General features: G+C 37.9%; 1 protein-coding gene across 1 annotated transcript in view; it reads left to right on the forward strand.

Moving 5' to 3' along the window:
- LOC109577691 (glutamate decarboxylase 1-like) overlaps positions 1–22,829 on the forward strand; it is a 67,899-nt gene that overhangs the window by 40,430 nt on the left and 4,640 nt on the right. The window contains exons 3-12 of the mRNA XM_070778602.1: positions 3,483–3,781; positions 6,555–6,645; positions 7,901–8,013; positions 8,335–8,450; positions 9,768–9,847; positions 12,356–12,410; positions 13,099–13,215; positions 14,015–14,079; positions 14,181–14,259; positions 17,355–17,504. Coding sequence (XP_070634703.1) covers positions 3,483–3,781; positions 6,555–6,645; positions 7,901–8,013; positions 8,335–8,450; positions 9,768–9,847; positions 12,356–12,410; positions 13,099–13,215; positions 14,015–14,079; positions 14,181–14,259; positions 17,355–17,504 — 1,165 coding nt within the window. The remainder of the gene's footprint in view (positions 1–3,482; positions 3,782–6,554; positions 6,646–7,900; positions 8,014–8,334; positions 8,451–9,767; positions 9,848–12,355; positions 12,411–13,098; positions 13,216–14,014; positions 14,080–14,180; positions 14,260–17,354; positions 17,505–22,829) is intronic.

A 22,829-nucleotide genomic window follows, 5' to 3' on the forward strand; every position in this document is an offset into this window, starting at 1 on the left:
ATACCTGACATATCTGTCGATCTATAGATAAAAGTTGTAACTGTTAAAGGGAAGGTGAAATTCGTTTTTTTTTCCAGTAAATCATACTTTTAAAAAGCAAGTGATGTTTAAACACCAATACATACAATTATAACTTCCGTGGTAACTCAAATAGTAAAGAATCCACCTGCAAAGGAGACCCAGGTTTGATCCCTTGGTTGAGAAGATTTCCTGGAGAAGAAAATGGCAACCCACTCCAGTATTCTTGCCTAGAGCATCCCATGAACAGAGGAGCCTGGCGAGCTACAGTCCATAGGGTTGCAAAGAGTTGGAATGACTGAGCAACTAACCTTTACATACAATTCTCTCTCAGTAAATTCTCTAAACAAATAGGAGCATTGTATTGCAGCCTTTCTCTACAAATAATGGAATTGCTCCAAATTTCTATGCCATCAAAAAAAAAAAAAAAAGAACCTTGAAAGGGTCCCTCATAAATTACAGCAGTTACTCATCTTTAATAGTCAAGTTCTTTTCATTACATCAAAGCACGCTCTGGCTACAGGAATTCTCTCAAAGTTGATATTATTTTTTCACTGTACATGGACCTCAAGGAGTGTGGATATAGCCTGGCAAGTAAGTTGAAATTTTGTGAGAAAAAGTGAAAATTAAAAGTTCAGACTCTCGAGTCTTGTTTATTTTCTATGATTATTAGTTATTAACATATTTTGACAGAACATATTAGCAATCTTTGTCTTACTTATGCATTTAAAGCAAGCATTTTGTTATTAAATATTAATTTAATTTCAGGTTGTAGAGCCAATGCATGGTTGAACTATTAATGGAGTATAATTCTTATTCCACTATATCAAATCTTTTAGTTGCTACATAGCTTTTTAATAAATGTTCTATAATACTCTTTCATGTATAGAATTTTTTTATTTCACTTTTCTTGTGATTTTTGTTTCCACTATATATAAGAAGTGATGCATTTAAACCTTTAGTACTTTAAAATGTATTTATTATCAATTATCACTCATTGTCTATAGCACTGAAACTTGGAAAAAGCAATTTTCCTCTAGAAAAAAAATTGTACAAAACATTAATTTATGTCTACTGGATCACCATGTAATATGAAAATCTGTTTTTAAGTACACTGAATTTTCTGCAAAATCATCTCACATTTCTATAATCTATGCTGTCTTTTCTTATGTGCAGTTTTCTAATGTATTATTGTATTCTATTGTATTTACAGAGAAAGCCACACTGAAACTTTTGTCTGTCATACATAAACATTTAAAATGCTTGTTTTATAAACTGATAAATGTATCAATACTTAAAAGTTAAACCAAATTAATCTTGCTGCAGTCTTAACAAATGCAATCTGGATTATATAGGGGAATAGCTTATTTTATTTCAAGAAAACTCAATTAGAACTTAAAACAATACTACTAAGCTTACAAAATAGAAGCCACAAAATTTAGCCATACATCATTTTCTGATTTGCTGTTGTTTTTTAGTCGCTAACTTGTGTCTGACTCTTTTGTGACCCCATGGACTGTAGCCCACCAGGCTACTCTGTCCATGGGATTTCCCATTTCCTTCTCCAGGGCATTTTCTGATTACTTCGTGTTTTTTCTATAGAACTATTGGCAAACAAGTAGATTTTATAAACTATAGTTTGTACTTTCTTTTTTCTCCTACATTGTTCAGGACATGAAATGATATTAACAATGAAATAGCTTGCTTGATGGGATATTTGGTTTAACTATTTTATTGAAGAAGACTCTAAGACTTATTATTTTCAAATATTAATTTTTAAAGAGGATAATATATTGATCTTTGGATTCAAACACTTGTCTATAAATTCCAGTCCAACCATATATAAAGCTATTTTTGTTAATAATAGTATCCATATCATAAGCCTATATTATGAGGATTGAATAGAATGACACATGTGCAGTACTTAGAACAGTGCCTGGGCCATAATAAGTGCTCAACAAGAGTTAGTTTATTACTGTTACTTAACTTCTTTAAATCTGTTTATCGACATACTGGGGAAATGTTCCTATATTGTATGGTTACTGTGAGGATCAAATTGTGTGCACAGAACTTAGGACTCTTAATATGTAGTAGATATGGTTGCTGCTGCTTCGAAGTCACTTCAGTCGTGTCCGACTCTGTGAGACCCCATAGACAGCAGCCCACCAGGCTCCTCTGTCCCTGGGATTCTCCAGGCAAGAACACTGGAGTGGGTTGCCATTTCCTTCTCCAATGCATGAAAGTGAAAAGTGAAAGTGAAGTCGCTCAGTCGTGTCTGACTCTTAGCGACCCCATGGACTTCAGTCTACCAGGCTCCTCCGTCCATGGGATTTTCCAGGCAAGAGTACTGGAGTGGGGTGCCATTGCCTTCTCCGAGTAGATATGGTTATATGTACTTAAATGTCAATACACATGCGAGGCACTTAAGGATCTTATCCTGTAGCAGGATTGTTATTTATAGTTAAAGATAACAGGTCTTCCCTAGTGGCTCAGACAGTCAAGAATCAAGTTGCAATGTAGGAAACCAGGGTTCAGTCCCTGGGTTGGGAAGATCCCCTGAAGAAGGGAATGGCAATCCACTCCAGGATTCTTGCCTGGAGAATTCCTCATGGGCTCCAGTCCATGGGGTCGCAAAGAGTCAGACATGACTGAGTGACTAACACTTTCACTTTACTTTCATGATAGGTCTTTATTATCAGATTATTAATCCTCTATGCTAAGCTGATATGAAGCTAACATGTGAGAGTTATATCATTGCTCTCTGTATGGTGATAAAAGAACCTTACATAATTTCAGTAGAGTTCATACTTCTCTCCAGTTTATCCCTCTCCACCAGAGATCACATGTAAATAAAAATTTCAAATGTTATGAGTTTTTTTGAGGCATCTACTTGATTACAGATTTGATTACAGTAATATATCTTATTAGCATGTTTTAATAATTATAAATATTTTCTTTCTCAACTTAGATAGAAAACAGATGAGAAAAAAATCCATTCATCCTTGTCAATCAACTGACAAAGATGTGATAAAAGAAGCTCACACTGAGAATTTAATGACTAATTTATCAAATGCTTATGCTTCAGGTATGGATGCTGTTAACAAATGTTATTTGTTTTATTTTTTTTATAAAATTCTATGTTATCTACATATTACTGAAGTCATTTTGATTTTCTTAAGATCTATAGACTAACTTTTATAAGTATACTTTAACTGACTTTTAAAAGTACAACTTACCAGCTCATTTTTAACAACAGTCAAATAAGGACCACCTGGTAGAGCTTAAAGGGCCAATTAATTTCATGGCGTTAATCTAAAGTGGCTTACTTTTTGGTGAAAATTGTTATTCAGTGGGACTTCAAATGAAGATTATTTGTAGGATTTGGACAGATGCTGCTTTATTTAACTATTTGGCATGGCCTTCAAGTATCTTTAATCTTCTATGATCAAAATTCTATCTGATAGTGAGTTTCTTCGACTGTTTAGAAACCGACCTTGTTGTTTATTTCTTTTTTCTCTAGATTTGTTGCCATCCAAGGAGGGCGAAGATTTAACAAAATGTTTTCTGCTGCGAGTGGTAAATATTCTTCTGCACTACATTGAGAAAACTTTTGATGATAAGAGTAAAATATTGGACTTTCATCATCCTCATCAACTTCTTGAAGGTTTGGATGGGTTTGACTTAGAACTGTCTGACCATCCTGAATCTCTGGAGCAGTTGCTGGTTGATTGCACAGACACCTTAAAATATGGGGTAAAAACAGGTAATTTTCAAATTTGTTTGTCCGAACTGGAGACTGAATGAGTAGCCTTAAGTTTACATTTGCATTGAAAAATACCCTAATTTCATTCATTTTTATTTAAAACATTTGTCTAGTTTATTTTAAACTGGTATTTTCATATAGAATTGTTTATTAGTTAACAGAGAAAGTAAACAAAATGATTTTGGTTTGGAGGGATATATCCCAATGGCAAATAACATACAGTTTTTATTTACCTTTTTCATTTTTTGCTTTATTTGATCATATTCATTACTGGATGCTTGATTTATTATCTCTGTACTTCAATAAAATATAGAACGCTAAAATTAGATATATGTATAATTTATATATATAGCCTATATTTTAGAAAGTGTTTTCTGATTAAAATGACATTATTGTAACTTAATTCTTTTTTTTTTAACATTTTTTTAAAATTTTATTTTATTTTTAAACTTTACAATATTGTATTAGTTTTGCCAAATATCGAAAGGAATCCGCCACAGGTATACCCGCGTTCCCCATCCTGAACCCTCCTCCCTCCTCCCCCACCCCCACCCTCCCTCTGGGTCGTCCCAGTGCACCAGCCCCAAGCATCCAGTATCGTGCATCGAACCTGGACTAGCGACTCGTTTCATACATGATATTATACATGTTTCAATGCTATTCTCCCAAATCTCCCCACCCTCTCCCTCTTCCACAGAGTCCATAAGACTGATCTAAACATCGGTGTCTCTTTTGCTGTCTCGTACACAGGGTTATTGTTACCATCTTTCTAAATTCCATATATATGCATTAGTATACTGTATTGGTGTTTTTCTTTCTGGCTTACTTCACTCTGTATAATAGGTTCCAGTTTTATCCATCTCATTAGAACTGAATTCTTAATCTCTTAAAACAATGATACTTCCAGGAGCAAACAACATTTGAACAAAACTCTAGAGGCAAAACAGAGATTCACAAAGAGCTATTACACACATTATCTTTAAGACAGAGTGTAAAACTAGTGCACAGAACAATCCATTGTGGAGCTGAGGAGGAGAAGCTTAATTTAAACTGAGTTCAATATAGATTGTTCAATTTGACAAGCAATGTTTGGTGATTCTTCCTTAATATAAAATTTTGAAAGATCATTATAAGAGGAACCTGATATTTTTATAGTTGAAATTATTTATCTTTTTTTGCTGCCTGTATTTTTAAAGAATGCTTTTCCACTATGGTTTCTTACAGGATATTGAATATCCTGTGCTCTACACTAGGACCTTGCTGTTTATCCATCTTACATGTAACAGTCTCCATCTGCTAACCCCAAACTCCCAAACCAGTTCATCCTCCACCCCCTCCCCCTGGGTGATCACAAGTCTGTTATCTGTGCTTGTGATCCTGTTTCTGTTTTGTAGATAAGCTTATTTGTGTCGTATTTTGGACTCCACATATTTGTTGTTCAGCCGCTAAGTTGTGTCTGACTCTGCGATCCCATGGGCTGGAGCATGCCAGGCTCCTCTGTCCTCTATTGTCTTCTGGAGTTTGCTCAAATCCATGTTCATTGAGTTTGTGATGCTCTCGAACTATCTCAGCCTCTGCCGCCCCCTTCTCCTTCTGCCCTCAATCTTTACCAGCATCACAGTCTTTTCTGATGTGTTCGATCTTTGCATCAGGTAGCCAAAATAATGGGGCTTCAGCTTCAGCATCCGGAGAAGGCAATGGCACCCGACTCCAGTACTACTGCCTGGAAAATCCCATGGATGGAGGAGCCTGGCAGGCTGCAGTCCATGGGGTCGCTAAGAGTCAGACACGACTGAGCGACTTCACTTTCACTTTTCACTTTCACGCATTGGAGAAGGAAATGGCAACCCACTCCAGTGTTCTTGCCTGGAGAATCCCAGGGAAGGGGGAGCCTGGTGGGCTGCCGTCTATGGGGTCACACAGAGTCGGACACGACTGAAGCGACTTAGCAGCAGCAGCAGCAGCAGCGGTGGCTTCAGCATTAGTTCTCCCAGTGAATAATCAGGGTTGATTTCCTTTGAGATTGACTGGTTTGACCTCCTTGCAGTCCAAGGCACTCTCGAGTCTCCTCCAGCACCACAGTTGGAAAGCGCCAGTTCTCTGGCGCTCAGTCTTCTTTATGGTCCAGCTGTTTCTTGCTTAGTATGATAATCTCTAGGGACCTTCTATTTCACGCAAAAAATGTATAAGCAGCTTTGGAAGGAAAATTATTTCGTCTTCTAGGTGATCTTTCCCCCATCCACTGAGGTAGCTTCCCACACCCCACCCTCGGTCTTTCTACTTCAGTTGGGTTCCTCACTCTGGTATTTGAGCCCTTTCTCATTTTGGTGCCTTCTTACAGCTGCTCCTCCTCCTCCACTGTTTGGAAATAGATTTAAGACCTTCTCTGAAAGATCACTTCCTCCAAAAGCCTTCTCTGGAGACTGCCTCTCCTACTCCTGATCCCTTAGAAATGGTCTTTTAACATCCTGATCCTTTGCTTTGTAATTTTTGCTTTTTACTGTACTTAAATACATTTGTGTCATTATTTGATTGTGTCTCCTTCTTTCAATAGTAAGTGAGATCCCCATGTAGCGGCTATGTCCGTATGACCGCTGGGCCCTAATACCCAGAACAGTCCCAGCATATGATAATCGCTCAGGAATGTTCACTGAATGAAATCGTGTACTCGATCCATAACACCTGTTCACTGAGAAACTGCTATGAAATTTAACCACATTTCAGCCGTGTGTTTACACTTTGACCCATGTGTGATTTTGTCTTTTTTCCCCAGGACATCCTCGCTATTTTAACCAGCTCTCCAGTGGGCTAGATGTGATCGGACTTGCAGGGGAATGGTTGACAGCCACTGCAAATACCAACATGTGAGTATCCTTCTGGGTCTAAGGGATGTGAGACTGTGAGACACGGAGCAAGGGTGAAGGTGTCAGTTGTTGAAGTTCCGTTTTGCTGGACAGGATGTTTGCTCTATCAGAAACAAATACGTGATACCAGAAAGAAATGCAAAGATGGTTCCTGTTCCCTGGGGACATTTTAACGGGTCCTCTGGATTGTCTCTCCTCTCTAGAAACTCTTAGGATCTGAATTTCCTGGTAAATAGTAAAGTTCAGTTGATTAGTCTGAGTTATTAGTGTGCAGACTGGGAGTCCAGCTCCGGGACTGAAATCACTGCAATACTACCCAGAACAGCCCGGAGCATAGAATCCAAAAATGACACACGCCAGGGTAGGAAAAGTTGCCTGAGTGTTAATTGGAACTTCAATCTGCTCAAAGGTGAAGAAAGTAAACTATTAAAGTTAAATCGAGCTCCAATGTGATTCCTTAAAAATTTTGACCTTTGTCAGAACAAAACTTGCAGGTATACGAAATGAGATACACTGCTGTAATGTTTTGAAGTAAAATTAACTTTAGGGCAATGTATTTCAAGTTTAAAGGAATAGGGAAGTGATTGGACATGCAATTGGAAGGAACAGTCTGCCTCAGATGTTAATATATAACTATAATCAAAAGAGATAGCTGGTAGAAGTTTAAACTTTAAAACCAGGAACTAAACATTATGAGAAGTGACTGCTTCACTGTGTAGGAAAGCTGTGGTTTATTTTAACTGTTTAGTTGTCACTGGGATCTTAATGGTGCACAGGGTTTTATAAATGTGAAATGCATAGAAAAATAAGCTGCACAGTTTATTGCTAGTTTTAGTTTTCATTGCTTGATTGTAGCCCTTTATTTGAACACACATAGAGTAACACTTTGGAGAGCTTCTCTGATAGCTCAGTTGGTAAAGAATCCACCTGTAATGTAGGAGACCCTTAATGAACCTATATCGTTTGCAATATATAAAATGTGATGCATTTTATTACATAAAAATCATTTTACAAATCTTACTCCATTATTTGGAATCCTATTGCTGTGAAACAATCATTCTCTGTTCAAAGAAAATATAGATTTTTGATTTAAATAGAGAAATAGTAGAAAAATGCAAAGAGAAAGGAGGTAAGAGATGGTTCTACACGTTTGAATTATTCTTTAATCAACAGATGTGAATACCTAGCACATGATTTTATTTATCCTCTTCCATGTAATATAATTCACAGTGGAATTTCTATACATACATTATAGGTTTACCTATGAAATAGCTCCAGTATTTACTGTCATGGAAACAGTTCTTCTTAAGAAAATGTGTGGAATTATTGGCTGGAGAGAAACAGAAGCAGATGGAATATTTTCACCTGGTAAGAAAAAGGTTTATAAGTGAAAAGAAATAATAGGAGAAAGTAAAAATGTATTTAAATTAATATGATTGTTTTTGAGTCATTGAATTGATGTGAATGTTCATAAGCCATATTGTTGGCTATAATCATAAACAAAGTTTTTTGAAATCTGAAAGTTGTGGATTTTGCTGTTTGTGATTCCTTTAATAGTTTCAAGGAAGACCATTTTAAAAATGACATCAGTGATTTGGTACCATTTTACTTCAGAAAACTCTCAAATCGTCTCAATCAACATTTCAGATTTTTGAAATTAGATTAACAGTCACAATTTCTTTTCCGTAGGTGGGAGTATATCAAACCTCTATGGTATATTAGTAGCTCGTTATAAGCAATATCCAGAGATAAAAGCAAGAGGCATGGCAGTCCTTCCGTGCATCGTATTGTTTGTTTCTGAACAAGTAAGTATCAAGTCTAGATTTTTCTAAGCTTTAAGAATCTTCTAAGATATACCGATAAAGTAATTTAAACATTGAGAATATTAGCTTCACTTTTATGGTAAAAACACTCTGTAATCTCTGTTTGGATCTGTATATTGATATTGGAAAGGAGAAAAACAACTTTCCAGCCTATACAGACTATATAGATTAGCAATACAAATAATTCAGGAAAATTTTATTTCAATATAGGAGAAACTAACAGAAAAAAGATATGATTGTAAATATAAAACATTCTGCTATCTTTACCAAAAAACAATCATTAAGTGGGATTCGCCTGCAATGCAGGAGACTTGGGTTCCTGATCCAGCGACTGAACCCTAGTCTCCTGCATTGCAGGCGGATTCTTTACCACTGAGCCACCAGGCAAATCCCAATGCTGCATACTTAATGTAATTTACTATAAAACAATACAATCAAAGATACTTGTTTATAAATGTCATTTTTATCATTTGACATATACTTTTTCAATATTATGAGCAAATAAGCTGAAATCCCATAATGTCATTTAAAAAAAAAACATTTCCTATTTAATCTATGTATTGATATTCTCCATTGAAATGAAAACATCGTAAGGGTTTTAAATTTCCCTTTTCTCTCATATATATGGTCTTTTCCAGGCAGCTAAAAATTACCCAGGAAAAGTTTATCTTTGAGCTGTCACCTCCATCTTACTGATTCTGTTTATATTATCAAACTATGCCATGAGATAGTAGTCACCCAGAAGGCAAGAAATCAAATTTGATATCAAAGTTAAAATTAAAAACTACAAATACAATTATGTATAGTTTAAAAATAAAATAAAATTAAAAAAAAATAAAATTAAATTAAAAACTACAAGCAGAGAAAAATTGATTCCTTTCTTTAGGCCTCTCTTAAAAAAAAAATTGCAAATTCAAGACTTAAAGCTGTCCATAACATGCAAGGATTTACCTGGAGGATATTGTCAGTAAATGTATAAATGACACGATTCATGTGGATACAGAAAACTAGAATAAGAATCACAGTCCTGTGTTTAAAGTGTTGTCTGAGTGACAGCGCCTCCTAGAAAGAGGTGCTACAGCCTTCTTCATCTCAACTAACGTCATGGTAAGGGTCTGGAAGTATGCCTTGAGAACCTCACTTCTATATGTGTGTGTGTGTATATATGTACATGTATTTATATATGCACAGATCCATTCAGAGGTATGCATATATGCCCTAATTTGAGTGATGCACTAGTGTAAGTGATGATTTAAGGCAGGAAAATTAATGCCTTTCCTGTTTTCATTTTTGCCCAAGGGTCATTATTCCATAAAAAAGGCTGCAGCAACTCTTGGTATTGGAACAGATAATGTAATTGAAGTAAAATGTGATGAAAGGTATGTTTCTTAACACAGTCTCAAGATTTTTATTATCATTATGCTTCATATAAAGATTAAAACCCCATTTTTCTATTATCCCAATTTTTAGCAAGAATATTTTCCCAGATTAGTTTCAATAATTTTAACTGGAAGTAATTATGAAAGAAACACCAAAGTTACCCTATACAGTATCCTATACTGAATATAGTCCTATACAAGTGAGAGTGTCGCATACCTTTTCTTTGTTAAGTATATTGAAGTAGCAGTATAATGATGTCTGGAGATGAAAAATTCAGATGCATCAGAAATCTACAGAGTAAAAATATATTTCCATTTCTCTTGAAATGAATAAACTATATTATAAATACATATATTCTGGAAGATCATTTTGATGCATATTAAATATATGTATACATCTCAAGTTCTGTGTTACAATCTGCAACTTATTTTGTAAATTTTTTTGGCTTTAGAGTATATCTTAGAAACCTTAGCCTATGAATGTATACAGACTTTCCTTATTCTTTTTTAATTATTTTGGAGTTTTCCATTTTGTAAATATAATTTCACATATCTTATTTAAAAGGTTTTCACCTAGATTTAAGTATTTAAAGACAATGATTAAATGAATGTGTGTGTGTATGTGTGTGTGTGCTCAGTCGTGTCTGACTCTGACCCCATGGACTGTAGCCTGCCAAGCTCCTCTGTCCATGGAATTTTCCAGGCAAGAATACTAGAGTGGGTTGCCATTTCCTCTTGAAGAGATGTTCCTGACCCAGGGATCGAATCTGAGTCTTTTGGGTCTCCTGCATTGGCAGGTGGATTCTTTACCACTCACAGTACCTGGGAAGCCCTGATTTAATGAATATAATTATACAAGTATACTTGAGTGTCTATATTTGAATATTTCTCACATAAATCCCTAGAAGTTCAATTACAGGTTCAAAGATTGTCTGCACTTTAAATTTCATATAGATTTTTATTTGCCCTTCAAATATTTTTGAGTTAACTGATGCTTATCTACTGGGAGAAACTTGAATATTATCAATACTTCTGTACTTGAAAATTCTGATAAATGAAGATGACCTTCAGTTGTTTGGAACTATATATGTCTAGTATACTGACCAACCAGCTGTGTGTTACCGCAATATGTCTGTTCATTTTCATTTGCCAATTTTTTATTGGTAGTTTATTATTTATTGGCTTGTAAAAATATTTATATATTGAGATATTTTTAAATGTAAAATATATGAATATAAAACATTTTGCAAATATGCTTTATAAGTTTGTCATTCTATATGTATTTCAAGTTGTTTGGTTTTCTTTATATAAACCCTGTACATTTGCTGAGAATCTCTTTCCCAGATATTTTGTATCTGTTTTTACTACTATGAATAGGATATGTTCTATGTTTATTAAGAACAATTAGTTTTAAAAAAAATAGGAACCTAATTTACTATTGTAACCCTCCCATTGCTCAACATTCTTATAGTTTTCAAAAGTTTTTCAATAAACAATGTTAGGTATTCCAGGTGTACAACCATATGTACTTGAATTAGGGATTTTTCTTATTTTCGTTTCTATCTATCATCTATTATCATCATGATTACCTCCCTAGATAACAGGTATTTCTTCAGAAAAAGGATGCTGTAATATTGATGGTGGTAGGCATTCTTACTTGATTCCGGACTTTAAGAGGAATGCTTACAAGAAGACGGTGTTTCAGTCTGATAACGGGGTGGAGCAGGAAGATACTGGCTTTTGTTTTTTTGTCCCAGAAATTTGCTGTGAAGAAAAATGTGAGACCACCTGAATTTTTGCCACATTCCCCCCAACAATTTGTATCTTTGATTTTTATGTCTTAATGCCAAGAAGTCTTTATGAAAGTGAAAGTCACTCAGCCATGTCCGACTCTTTGTGACCCCATGGACTATACAGGCCAGAATACTGGAGTGGGTACCTGTTCCCTTCTCCTGGGAATCTTCCCAACCCAGGGATCGAACCCAGGTCTCCCACATTGCAGGCAGATTCTTTACCAGCTGAGCCACAAGGGAAATCCAAGAATATTGGAGTGGGTAGCTTATCCCTTCTCGAGGGGATCTTCCCGGCCCAGGAATCAAACCACTGGGGGTCTCCTGCATTGCAGGTGGGTTCTTTACCAACTGAGCTATCAGGGAAGCCCTAAGAAGTCTTTATAATTAAAGGTTAATCATTAGAGAAAAAAAGGAAGAAAGAAAAGGAAGGAAGAAAACCGTTATGTATCTTAGAAAAATCAGAATCTTCTGATATGTAAATAATGCAGATTTTAAGATGATTGAATAGTAAACTCAGCTTCCTTTAATTCAAATAACATGATATTTTTATCTTGGTTTTAGGGAACTGCTTATTGCCTGTTTTCCACACCTATAAATACCTTTGGGAGTCACTAAAAACTAATTTTTTAATCTTGAATATTATTAATTTTTCTAACTGGTAGAATCGATATGTTTATTCACTCATAAGAAAACAATGTGTATTTGACTTTTTAAGGGGAAAGATGATTCCAGCTGAGTTAGAGAAAAATATATTACAAGCTAAAAGAAAGGTAAGTTCTGAAGTTCCATATTTAACTTGCAAATGCATCTTTATTTTCTTTACTGACTTTCATTAGTGGCAAGCAACTGATAAGAACTGCTACAGGAAATAAAGTAATCTCTAAATGTAGGAAATTTCTTCTAAAGCTGAAGTGAAATAATTATACGACATTGCAATATTTCCCTGACCATTTTGTTCCTGTTAAATATCAAAAGACAAGTTATCACCCAAAGTAAATAAAGTAGTTAATTTACTACTAAAGGAGTTTAGTCGTCTTTATTGTTGTGGTATGATCTTCTGAGAATAAATTCAGAGAGAAATAACAATAAATGGGACTCAGAGGTAATGGTATTTGTTCATCTTATGGTTAAGCTACTTTTTCCATTACTGTAGGTGCCTCTAAACATTTGAAGTTATTAGTTATCTAATGTCCTCAGTCAGGGGCTTCCCTGGTCGCTCAGCAGTAAAGAATCCGCCTGCCAGTTCAGGAGACATGGGTTCAACCCCTGAGTTGAGAAGATTGGCTGGAGTAGGAAACAGCAACCCACTCCAGTGTTCTTGTCTGGGAAATCCCATGGAAAGAGGAATCTGGCGGGCTATAGTCCGTGGGGTTGCAAGAGATTCCAATGTGAGTTAGCAGCTAAACAACAAAGGGCTTCCTGAGATTGTAAGAATGAGGCAGCTTTTGTCCTCCCCAGGGCCAGACTCCTTTCTGTGTTGTGGCCACAGCTGGCAGCACCGTATTCGGGGCCTTCGACCCGCTCCATGACATCGCAGATATTTGTGAGACACACAAGCTCTGGATGCATGTGGATGTAAGTCATGTCCTAGAGTCTGGCTCATAATTTCCCTTTTTTAAAAATGTTACCTGTGAACAATCCTCATAATTTCTTAACTGACATTACAAGCAAGACCAAAATTTCTCTGTAACTCTAATTTTTATAATGAATAAATATCAAGAAAAAATAGTCTCATTTGCATAAATTACCTTAAAATAGACAATGCACTACCATAGAAAGAGCTATGTATGTATCAATATTTTTTTAAAAGTCTAAATGCCTATCAATATTCAACCAACAATTTAGAAGATCAATTTGAAGAAAGAGTTAAACCTGATTTTAAATCAAAGAAACTTAGCCCCTTACTCTAATATATATTTCTTAATTAATAGCTGTTATGGAAGTCAAAACTTTTGATGTTATTAGTACAATGACTTTGTGCAAAAATGTCTTTGGCTTTGATTAGAGTTGGACAAATGTAAAGTTATATAATATGGTAGATATTTTAATTTTTCTGTAGTATTGCCAAGTCTGATGCCAACTTTTAAAAAATTCTGTCTCTGGAAATTATACAGAAGGTGTCTCTTTGCATTAGTTATCAATAGAAACCTAAAACTTTACTATGTCATGAAGAGATAATGAGAATTCCTAGGAGGAAAATTTTAAATGCATGGTTCTTTTAAGTGAGACAATTATAGCCAAGTTTGTAATTATCTAGTATAGCAATTAAATCCTCATCAACTTTTGAAATAAATGTAACATAGGAAAGAGCAGTCAGTGCTATGTAAAAAGAAATCATTAATGTAAACACACAAATCCTTTGTGTCGACTGTAGGCAGCTTGGGGAGGTGGATTGCTGTTGTCCAGAAAGCATTCCTGTAGACTCAGTGGCATTGAAAGGTGAGAACTGGGCCGCTGCTCATGCAAGTGGAAGGGCGTCTTCGGGCTTCTGTTTGTCTCCTTAGCCCGTGAGCACTAACAGGACTTGTTTTATTGCCTAGGGCCGACTCCGTGACCTGGAACCCCCACAAACTCATGGGTGTGCCCCTTCAGTGCTCTGCTCTCCTGACCCGGGAAAAAGTAAATGATCTCTGTTTTCGAGTAGTGATGTGATGGAGACCTTGGTCATGACTAGGTTCATTGTGCATGTTCAAAACCAAAATCATTATGGCCTCATTGAATTCATGTAGTGCAGGACCCTTTGGCCTGTAGAGGAAAGCTGCTCCTTAATTAGCAACCACGGGGCTTCCCTAGTGGCTCAAATGGTAAAGAATCTGCCTGCAATGTGGGAGACCCAGGTTCGATCCCTGGGTCAGGAAGATCCCCTGGAGAAGGAAATGGCAACCCACTCCAGTACTCTTTCCTGGAGAATCCCATGGGCAGAGTGCATGGAGTCGCAAAGAGGCAGACATGACTGAGCAGCTAACACTGGCAGTGGGTAACTAAAGTGTCACAAAACCCCGTGGTGTAGGGCCCCAGGTAGTAAGTTAATGTGTGGATGAGATCAGGGATAAGACAATAGACAGTGGTGAGAAACAGAATAGGTGATAGAAAATGTGGTCACTCGTGACCTCCCTTCTAAACACACCATGAACAAAGGTAAGGTCTCTTTGGAGTCAGATTTGGCCTGCTGACCAGTTTGTTACCTCAGAGAGTAAGGCCAAAATAAGACTTGTTTTAAGTAGGGATAACTATCAGTAACGATGATGTACGTTTAGCATAAAAAGCAAAAAATTATGGGTTGTATGAAATTATTTTTTGCTTATAAGTTTGTGTGTTTTATCTCTGCCAATAGTACATGTAATGCTCCGTAAGGAGATAAGCCCATGATCTCCTGCAAGAAGAGATACAATTACAAAGTTCAACTTGAATATTCCCTGTCTCTGCTTAGCTGTCAGAGGGGCAGACACACTTTACGTGGCTATCATTTATAGCTTTGTTTTCTTTCTTTCTTACTCACAAGCAATCCAGTGATTTGAATTTAAAAATAGAGTGCTTGTCTTCCCATTATCAACTGCCTGACCTGGTACTCCCCACTTTCTGCTGAGCGTTAAATACACCTCTTCTTCCCTAGCTCTAAGACAGTCTTTGTTCTCTCCTAACCCGAGGCGTTCTCAGCAATTCAGGCTGGAGCCGTTGGCTCTGCTCCAGCTTCTGCTCAGTTGGCTGCGTGGCGACAACCCCTCCACTTTGCTGTCGGGTCTCCAGTCCACTTGCAGATTTCTGGTACTTTTATGTTTAGGGCTCAAAAACAAATTTTCTGCAGTCTTTCTTCATTTCTTCACTCAGTGACTATGTCGAAGTAGCCCTGCCCTTCTCTGCTCAGCCTCCAACAACCCAGACTGTAAACTCAACAAGGCTAGAGTTTTTCCTTACTACAAATCCACAGTCCCAGCACACAGTATGACAGATTTTAGGTGCTTATTTTTCACCTTAGAGGCTTCCCAGGTGGCACAACAGTCTAAAGCATCCACCTGCCAATGCAGGAGATGCCAGAGATGTGGGTTCAGTCCCTGGCTTAGGAAGATCCCTGGAAAAGGGAATGACAACCGACTGCAGTATTCTTGCCTGGGAAATCTCATCGACACAGGAGCCTGGTGGGCTATAGTCCACGGGGTTGCCAAGAGTCAGACTCAACCGAGCACACACACAGTCTTTATCTAAGAACTATAGTTAAAACTCACATTGTTTACACTGTTTTAAAATATTTTAGTTCCTAGTTCCTGACAAAATATTAAAGTCCAGGTTTGAAGTAAACTACAGGGAAAATATTTCTCTGTGTACATTGGACCCTGTGGTGTGTAGCGTGTTAGTCATTCAGTCACGTCCAGTTCTTTGTGACCCCGTGGACTGTAGCCCTCCTCTGTCCGTGAAATTCTCCTGAGCCAGACGGTAAAGAATCTAAGAATCTGCCTGCAGTGCAGGAGACACAGGAGCCATGGGTCAGTCCTTGGGTTGGGAAGATCCCCTGGAGAAGAGAATGGCTACCCACTCTGGTATTCTTCTACTTTAATATTTTGTTAGATAGGAGCTGGAGACTAAAATATTTTAAAACAGTGTATGTAGTATATATATATATATATATATATATATGTAGTATATTGTGTATACACACACACACACAAAGTCCTCTCCTTTGCAAGGTATCGTTTCTTCTCTATTTCACCCCAGTCCTTCAAATCTTATCACCAGTTGTGATCCTTTCCTTAGACCCATAAGCCGCTCCAAAATAAGAGTGTGAGTTTTCTTCCCTTGGAAATTGGATTGCCACAGACTCCCAGACGAACTACCCTCTTGTCTCAAACTTAGCACGGTACAGATATATGATCTTGAAAATTCCTTACCGTGGTGAACTTTCTGTCTCTTCAATCTATAAAAATGATATAACAGTAGCACTTACACCCTAAGTCTTCCATGAGGATCAGATGGTATATTTGTGATGTCTCCAGCATATAATAGGCACGTGATAAATATGTTCTTATTTGCTTCATATTCAAAAGGTTATAGTTGGTATAGATTTAAACTCTACCCAGTCAGTGCGCACAGGTTTAGCCTTTGTTATGCTGTGGCAATGCATATCTTTTGAGAAAAGCCTCTTATCAACTGGTTGATGGAAACATTTTTTTTTCTAGTGGTTATTATTTAATCATTCAAAAGGAGTATTTCTCCATTCTTCAACACCAAGGAGGAATGTTTTCAACACCTTTTATGTAAGAGGAAATGGCTAGGAAAGGGCAAAATTAAATAAATGGACTGTTTTATTCTCTGCCTCCCGTGGCCATCAGAGCCGTTTGCTTGACTGGCGTCTAAACGGTTGATTCATGAGAAAGTGTAGTTAAAATGAACCAGGCACTCAATTCTAATTAACTTCAATGCAGGCTGGTCACATAATTTCAAAAGAGCAGCGAAACTTCAAGGTTTTTAAGAAACGTTAAAGAAATATAGACAACTGGTAATCTAATTACACCATCTACTGTTCCAGCTAAATCCAAAGAACAACTGAATCCATGAAAATCCTAAGAAAGTAACATATTTTTATATAAAATAAACAAAAGTTCTATTTAAATGTGCCCCTGTAAGGTAGAAATGCTAAGTGAACTGAAATGAATAAGTGGTTGTGGCTTCTTACTGAGATGTGGACGGCTTACACAGTAGATGTATCGTCCATTTTTCAGGGTCTTCTGGGAGCGTGCAACCAGATGCAGGCTGAATACCTCTTCCAGCCTGATAAAGTCTACAATATTAACTTTGACACCGGGGATAAGACGATTCAATGCGGCCGACATGTCGATGTCTTTAAGCTCTGGTTAATGTGGAAGGCAAAGGTAGGAATTTGCCATCTTTTATTAGGTCCTATGTACTTGGATACCCGATGTAACTAGTTCCATATTTTAGAGCTTACTTTGGATGTCTTTCCCCAAATTATAGTCCTTTTATTTTATTAAGTGTTTCCCTTTTTTAAAGTTTATTTATTTGTGTTTGGCTGTGCTGGGTCTTCACCGCTGTGCAGGCTTTTCTTTAGTTGTAGCGAAGCGGGGCTACGCTCTAGTTCCGGGGCTTCTCCCGGCAGCGTCCTCTCTGGCTGCAGAGCGCAGGCTCTGGGGCGCATGGGGCTTCGGTCGTTGCGGCTCTGGGCCCGGTAGCTGCAGTTCGCAGGCTCCAGAGCACAGGCGCAGTAGACGTGGCACACGGGCTTATTTGCTCCGCGGCAGGTGGGATCTCCCCAAATCAGGGATTGAATCCCTGTCTCCTACGTTCGCAGGAGGGTTCTTTACCCTTGAGCCCCCAGAGGAGCCCTATGGTCCTTTTATTTTGTTAAACTTCTGTCGAGGAAACTGCTCTAACTGCAAAGGCAAGCTTCGTTCTGAGCTCGAAATTCTACTGAGGTGGAGAAGATTTTAGCTTGTTTTACCATTAATGTATATTCTATCAAATGGTAGGAGTAAAATCTGTTAGGAATATAAATTAGCCTGCAGGTTTAAAAAAAAAACTTTTTTTTTCTAATTGGAATTGGAAATAGGTCAAGCCACTTAAAGTTAGTATAGATTCCCAGATGTGAATACTTATTAATTACCTGAACATTCGATCTGCCTTAGAATCAAGCTCAGGGCTTCCCAGCTGGTGCAGTGGTAGAAAATCCATCTGCTAACGCAGGAGATGAAGAGACCCGGGTTTGATGCCTGGATTGGAAAGATTCCCTGAGGAAAGAAATGGCACTCCACTCCAGTATTCTTGCCTGGAAAATCCCATGGACAGAGGAGCCTGGCTGGATACAGTCCATGGGTCGCAAAGAGTCAGACACAACTGAGTGACTAATAAACACACACACACACACACACACACACACACACAGAGTCAAGGACAACAGATACAGTCTCTCCGAAGATTGCAACAGCAGGACATGTGCTACACCCTCCCTCTGCTCCTTGTTTGTAATTTTTAGCTTAAATAATGGAAATGTTTTTAGGAAGCTATTTCTATCACCTCCTTCCCAATCCTCTATAGGAAGATAGGCAGTAGGTCCTCTGAGGATGGAAGCTTTGACGTGAACCAGCAGCTTCTTTAACACAGTGGTAAGCTGATCCTCCACAACACATCACCCACCCTCTGCATTGCAAGGGGACTCTTCTGGGTATCACAGGTAGTTATCCTTCTCCAGAAAAATTGCTTAGATTTTTATTTGGTGGATATAGAATTCCGAGTACAAAACACAAATAGAAAAACATGTTCTGTAACATGAATCATAGATGCAAATTCATGATCCTTATTTCAGTTCAGTTCAGTCGCTCAGTCGTGTCCGACTCTTTGCGACCCCATGAATCGCAGCACGCCAGGCCTCCCTGTCCATCACCAACTCCCGGAGTTCACTCAGACTCACATCCATCGAGTCAGTGATGCCATCCAGCCATGTCATCCTCTGTTGTCCCCTTCTTCTCCTGCCCCCAATCCCTCCCAGCATCAGAGTCTTTTCCAATGAATCAACTCTTCGCATGAGGTGGCCAAAGTACTGGAGTTTCAGCTTCAGCATCAGTCCTTCCAAAGAAATCCCAGGGCTGATCTCCTTTAGAATGGACTGGTTGGATCTCCTTGTAGTCCAAGGGACTCTTAAGAGTCTTCTCCAACACCATAGTTCAAAAGCATCAATTATTTGGCGCTCAGCTTTCTTGATAGTCCAACTCTCACATCCATACATTACCACTGGAAAAACCATAGCCTTGACTAGACGGACCTTTGTTGGCAAAGTAATGTTTCTGCTTTTCAATATGCTATCTAGGTTGGTCATAACTTTCCTTCCAAGGAGTAAGCATCTTTTAATGTCATGGCTGCAGTCACCATCTGTAGTGATTTTGGAGCCCAAAAACATAAAGTCTGACACTGTTTCCAGTCTCCCCTTCTATTTCCCATAAAGTGATGGGACCGGATACCATGATCTTCGTTTTCTGAATGTTGAGCTTTAAGCCAACTTTTTCACTCTCCACTTTCACCTTCATCAAGAGGCTTTAGAGTTCCTCTTCACTTTCTGCCATAAGGGTGGTGTCATCTGCATATCTGAGGTGATTGATATTTCTCCTGGCAATCTTGATTCCAGCTTGTGTTTCTTCTAGTCCAGCGTTTCTCATGATGTACTCTGCATAGAAGTTAAATAAGCAGGGTGACAATATACAGCCTTGATGTACTCCTTTTCCTATTTGGAACCAGTCTGTTGTTCCATGTCCAATTCTAACTGTTGCTTCCTGACCTGCGTATAGGTTTCTCAAGAGGCAAGTCAGGTGGTCTGGTATTCCCATCTGTTTCAGAATTTCCACAGTTTATTGTGATCCACACAGTCAAAGGCTTTGGCATAGTCAATAAAGCAGAAATAGATGCTTTTCTGGAACTCTCTTGCTTTTTCCATGATCCAGCGGATGTTGGCAATTTGATCTCTGGTTCCTCTGCCTTTTCTAAAACCAGCTTGAACATCAGGAAGTTCACGGTTCACATATTTCTGAAGCCTGGTTTGCAGAATTTTGAGTATTACTTTACTAGCATGTGAGATGAGTGCAGTTGTGTGGTAGTTTGAGCATTCTTTGGCATTGCCTTTCTTTGGGATTGGAATGAAAACTGACCTTTTCCAGTCCTGTGGCCACTGCTGAGTTTTCCAAATTTGCTGGCATATTGAGTACAGCACTTTCACAGCATCTTCTTTCAGGATTTGAAATAGCAACCAGAATTCCATCACCTCCACTAGCTTTGTTCGTAGTGATGCTTTCTAAGGCCCACTTGACTTCACATTCCAGGCTGTCTGGCTCTAGGTCAGTGATCACACCATTGTGATTATCTGGGTTGTGAAGATCTTTTTTGTACAGTTCTTCTGTGTATTCTTGCCACCTCTTCTTAATATCTTCTGCTTCTGTTAGGTCCATATCATTTCTGTCCTTTATTGAGCCCATCTTTGCATGAAATGTTCCCTTGGTATCTCTAATTTTCTTGAAGAGATCTCTAGATCCTTCTTTAGTAATCTATAATACATTGGCAGCATTTTCTCTTACAAATTTATCTTTTATCACCTGCTTTTTCCTAACCTTATAATCACCTTGTTTGAAATAAGCATTAAAAAACCCACTTTGAATAGTGTATATATATATTGATAACTCACCTTAAATTATTTCAATAATAAGGCATTGAAATAATAAAAAATCTATTCAATAGTATAGATCTTCAGTAGTCATGGGTTTACCATACATTGAACATAGATTAGGCTACAAAGCTTTACTTAGGTAATTTAGCTTACATGTCCCAACAATTGAGCTGGTTATATCTGGTAAATAGGTAAAGAAATTAACTTGCTGATAGATGAAGAGAATTTAATCTAAGGAGCACAGCTGACTCTCAAATTCAAAATCTATTTTCCCACAAATCCATATTATCTTTCTTAACATAACTCATAGCACCATGGGAATGTAAAACTCATCTGAAGTAGTGATGAAAAAGCAGATTTATCACCTTTTGCATATGGAAACTATGTTCCAAAAAAAAGGTGTATAAACAGATATTATGTAAGCAAGGCCATTCCTGAGAGTAGGGAAACAAAATTCCAGCAGAATGGAAATTATTTTCATATTTAAGAGCATTTTTATATGTTAAAATGCAAGTTCAGGTAAATATCCATGGCAGGCTTGAAAGGGAGGAGTTGACTTGCAAGTTTGTTGCATGATCTATAACTACTAAATATTTAAACATTTGCTGGGTGAGTCTCCATCCGTACTCTTGACAAGATGATGGGAATTAAGAAGAAAGTCTAGAGATATAAGTGAAAATTTTATATTTTTTCCTCATTTGCTGTAATTACAGAATGAATACTTCATTGATTATAGAAAAGAGGATCCATTTTTAATGAAATACATATTTCTTTAAAGTAAAATTAATTCCATAAAATACTGTGGTAGGTTATAAAACTAAGTAATAAGAAAATCATAGAAATATAAGATTCCACAAACACTGATTATTGTCCAAAAGCAAATCTAATGCACAGTCTTCTCTTTTTGGATGGATTTTCTACAAAAGTTGGACTAGTTTTATATTCATAAAATGACTCTGTTTGGCCAGGAGAAAGCTATCGAGCTTAATTGTTCAAGAGCCCCATCTGCTTCTTCTAAAGTCAGATTGCATTTGCCCTGAGGCTGGGCTTCCCGGTTTTCTCCTGTCAGTGACTGGCAGTGCATGGCAGGGAGGCTAAGGGATACCACTCCTGAGAGACAGGAGACTGTTCCTAATAGCTGAGCTGATGTGAAGAGGTCTTAAAGGCCTTCCTACATCTTAGATTTCATTGTAGTCTAGGATGCTTCCACTCCACCTTTGCCCATCTTTTTCCTTCACTTAGAGTCATATTTGGGCTTGCCTGGCGGCTCAGATGGTAAAGAAATTGCCTGCAGTGTGAGAGACCAGGGTTCAATCCCTGGGTTGGGAAGATCTCCTGGAGAAGGGAATGGCAACCCACTGCAGCATTCTTGTCTGGAGACTCCCAGGGACAGAGGGCCACAGTCCCTGGGGTCACAAAGAGTCAGACATGACTGAGCGACTAACACACACACACACACAGAGCCATATTTATTCACAGTCTGAAAGCTTTCCCAGTCTGCCTACCTCCTTCCTACTGTCTTTCACACAGGTATGTGTGTGCGCTCGGGTATGTGTGTGCACACAGGTATATGTGTGCGCTCAGCTGTGTCTGACTCTTTGCAGCCCCAAGAACAGTAGTCTGCCTGGTCACAAAAGCTTAAGTATTGAGAAGGTGCTGAAGTGCCACCTCATATTGTTGTAGAGGCTCTACATTGCATACCCCTAAAGTAACCAGTAATGGGTACCCTCAGCAAAGAATATCTGGGATGTACAGACAGAAGCAGAGATCATTAGAAAGCAAATTCAGTAATGCAGGAGAGGGTGATTGGGCCAGTATAGTGGCAACAAATAGGTCAAGATATATTAGAATTTAATTACCTTTTGAAGTTAAATCCAGTGGAATTTTCCAAAATATTCTACTGGGTGTGGGTGTGAAAAAAGAAGAAAGTCAAGGATAAGATGCTGATGGTTTGGACCTTAGCAACTAAAGGATAGAATGGAGATTGGGAACACTGGGAAGTACAAGTTTGTGGAGAAAGGTCAGGAGTTCG

The sequence above is a fragment of the Bos indicus genome, chromosome 24 (assembly GCF_029378745.1).
Source record: "Bos indicus isolate NIAB-ARS_2022 breed Sahiwal x Tharparkar chromosome 24, NIAB-ARS_B.indTharparkar_mat_pri_1.0, whole genome shotgun sequence".
Lineage (NCBI taxonomy): Eukaryota > Metazoa > Chordata > Mammalia > Artiodactyla > Bovidae > Bos > Bos indicus.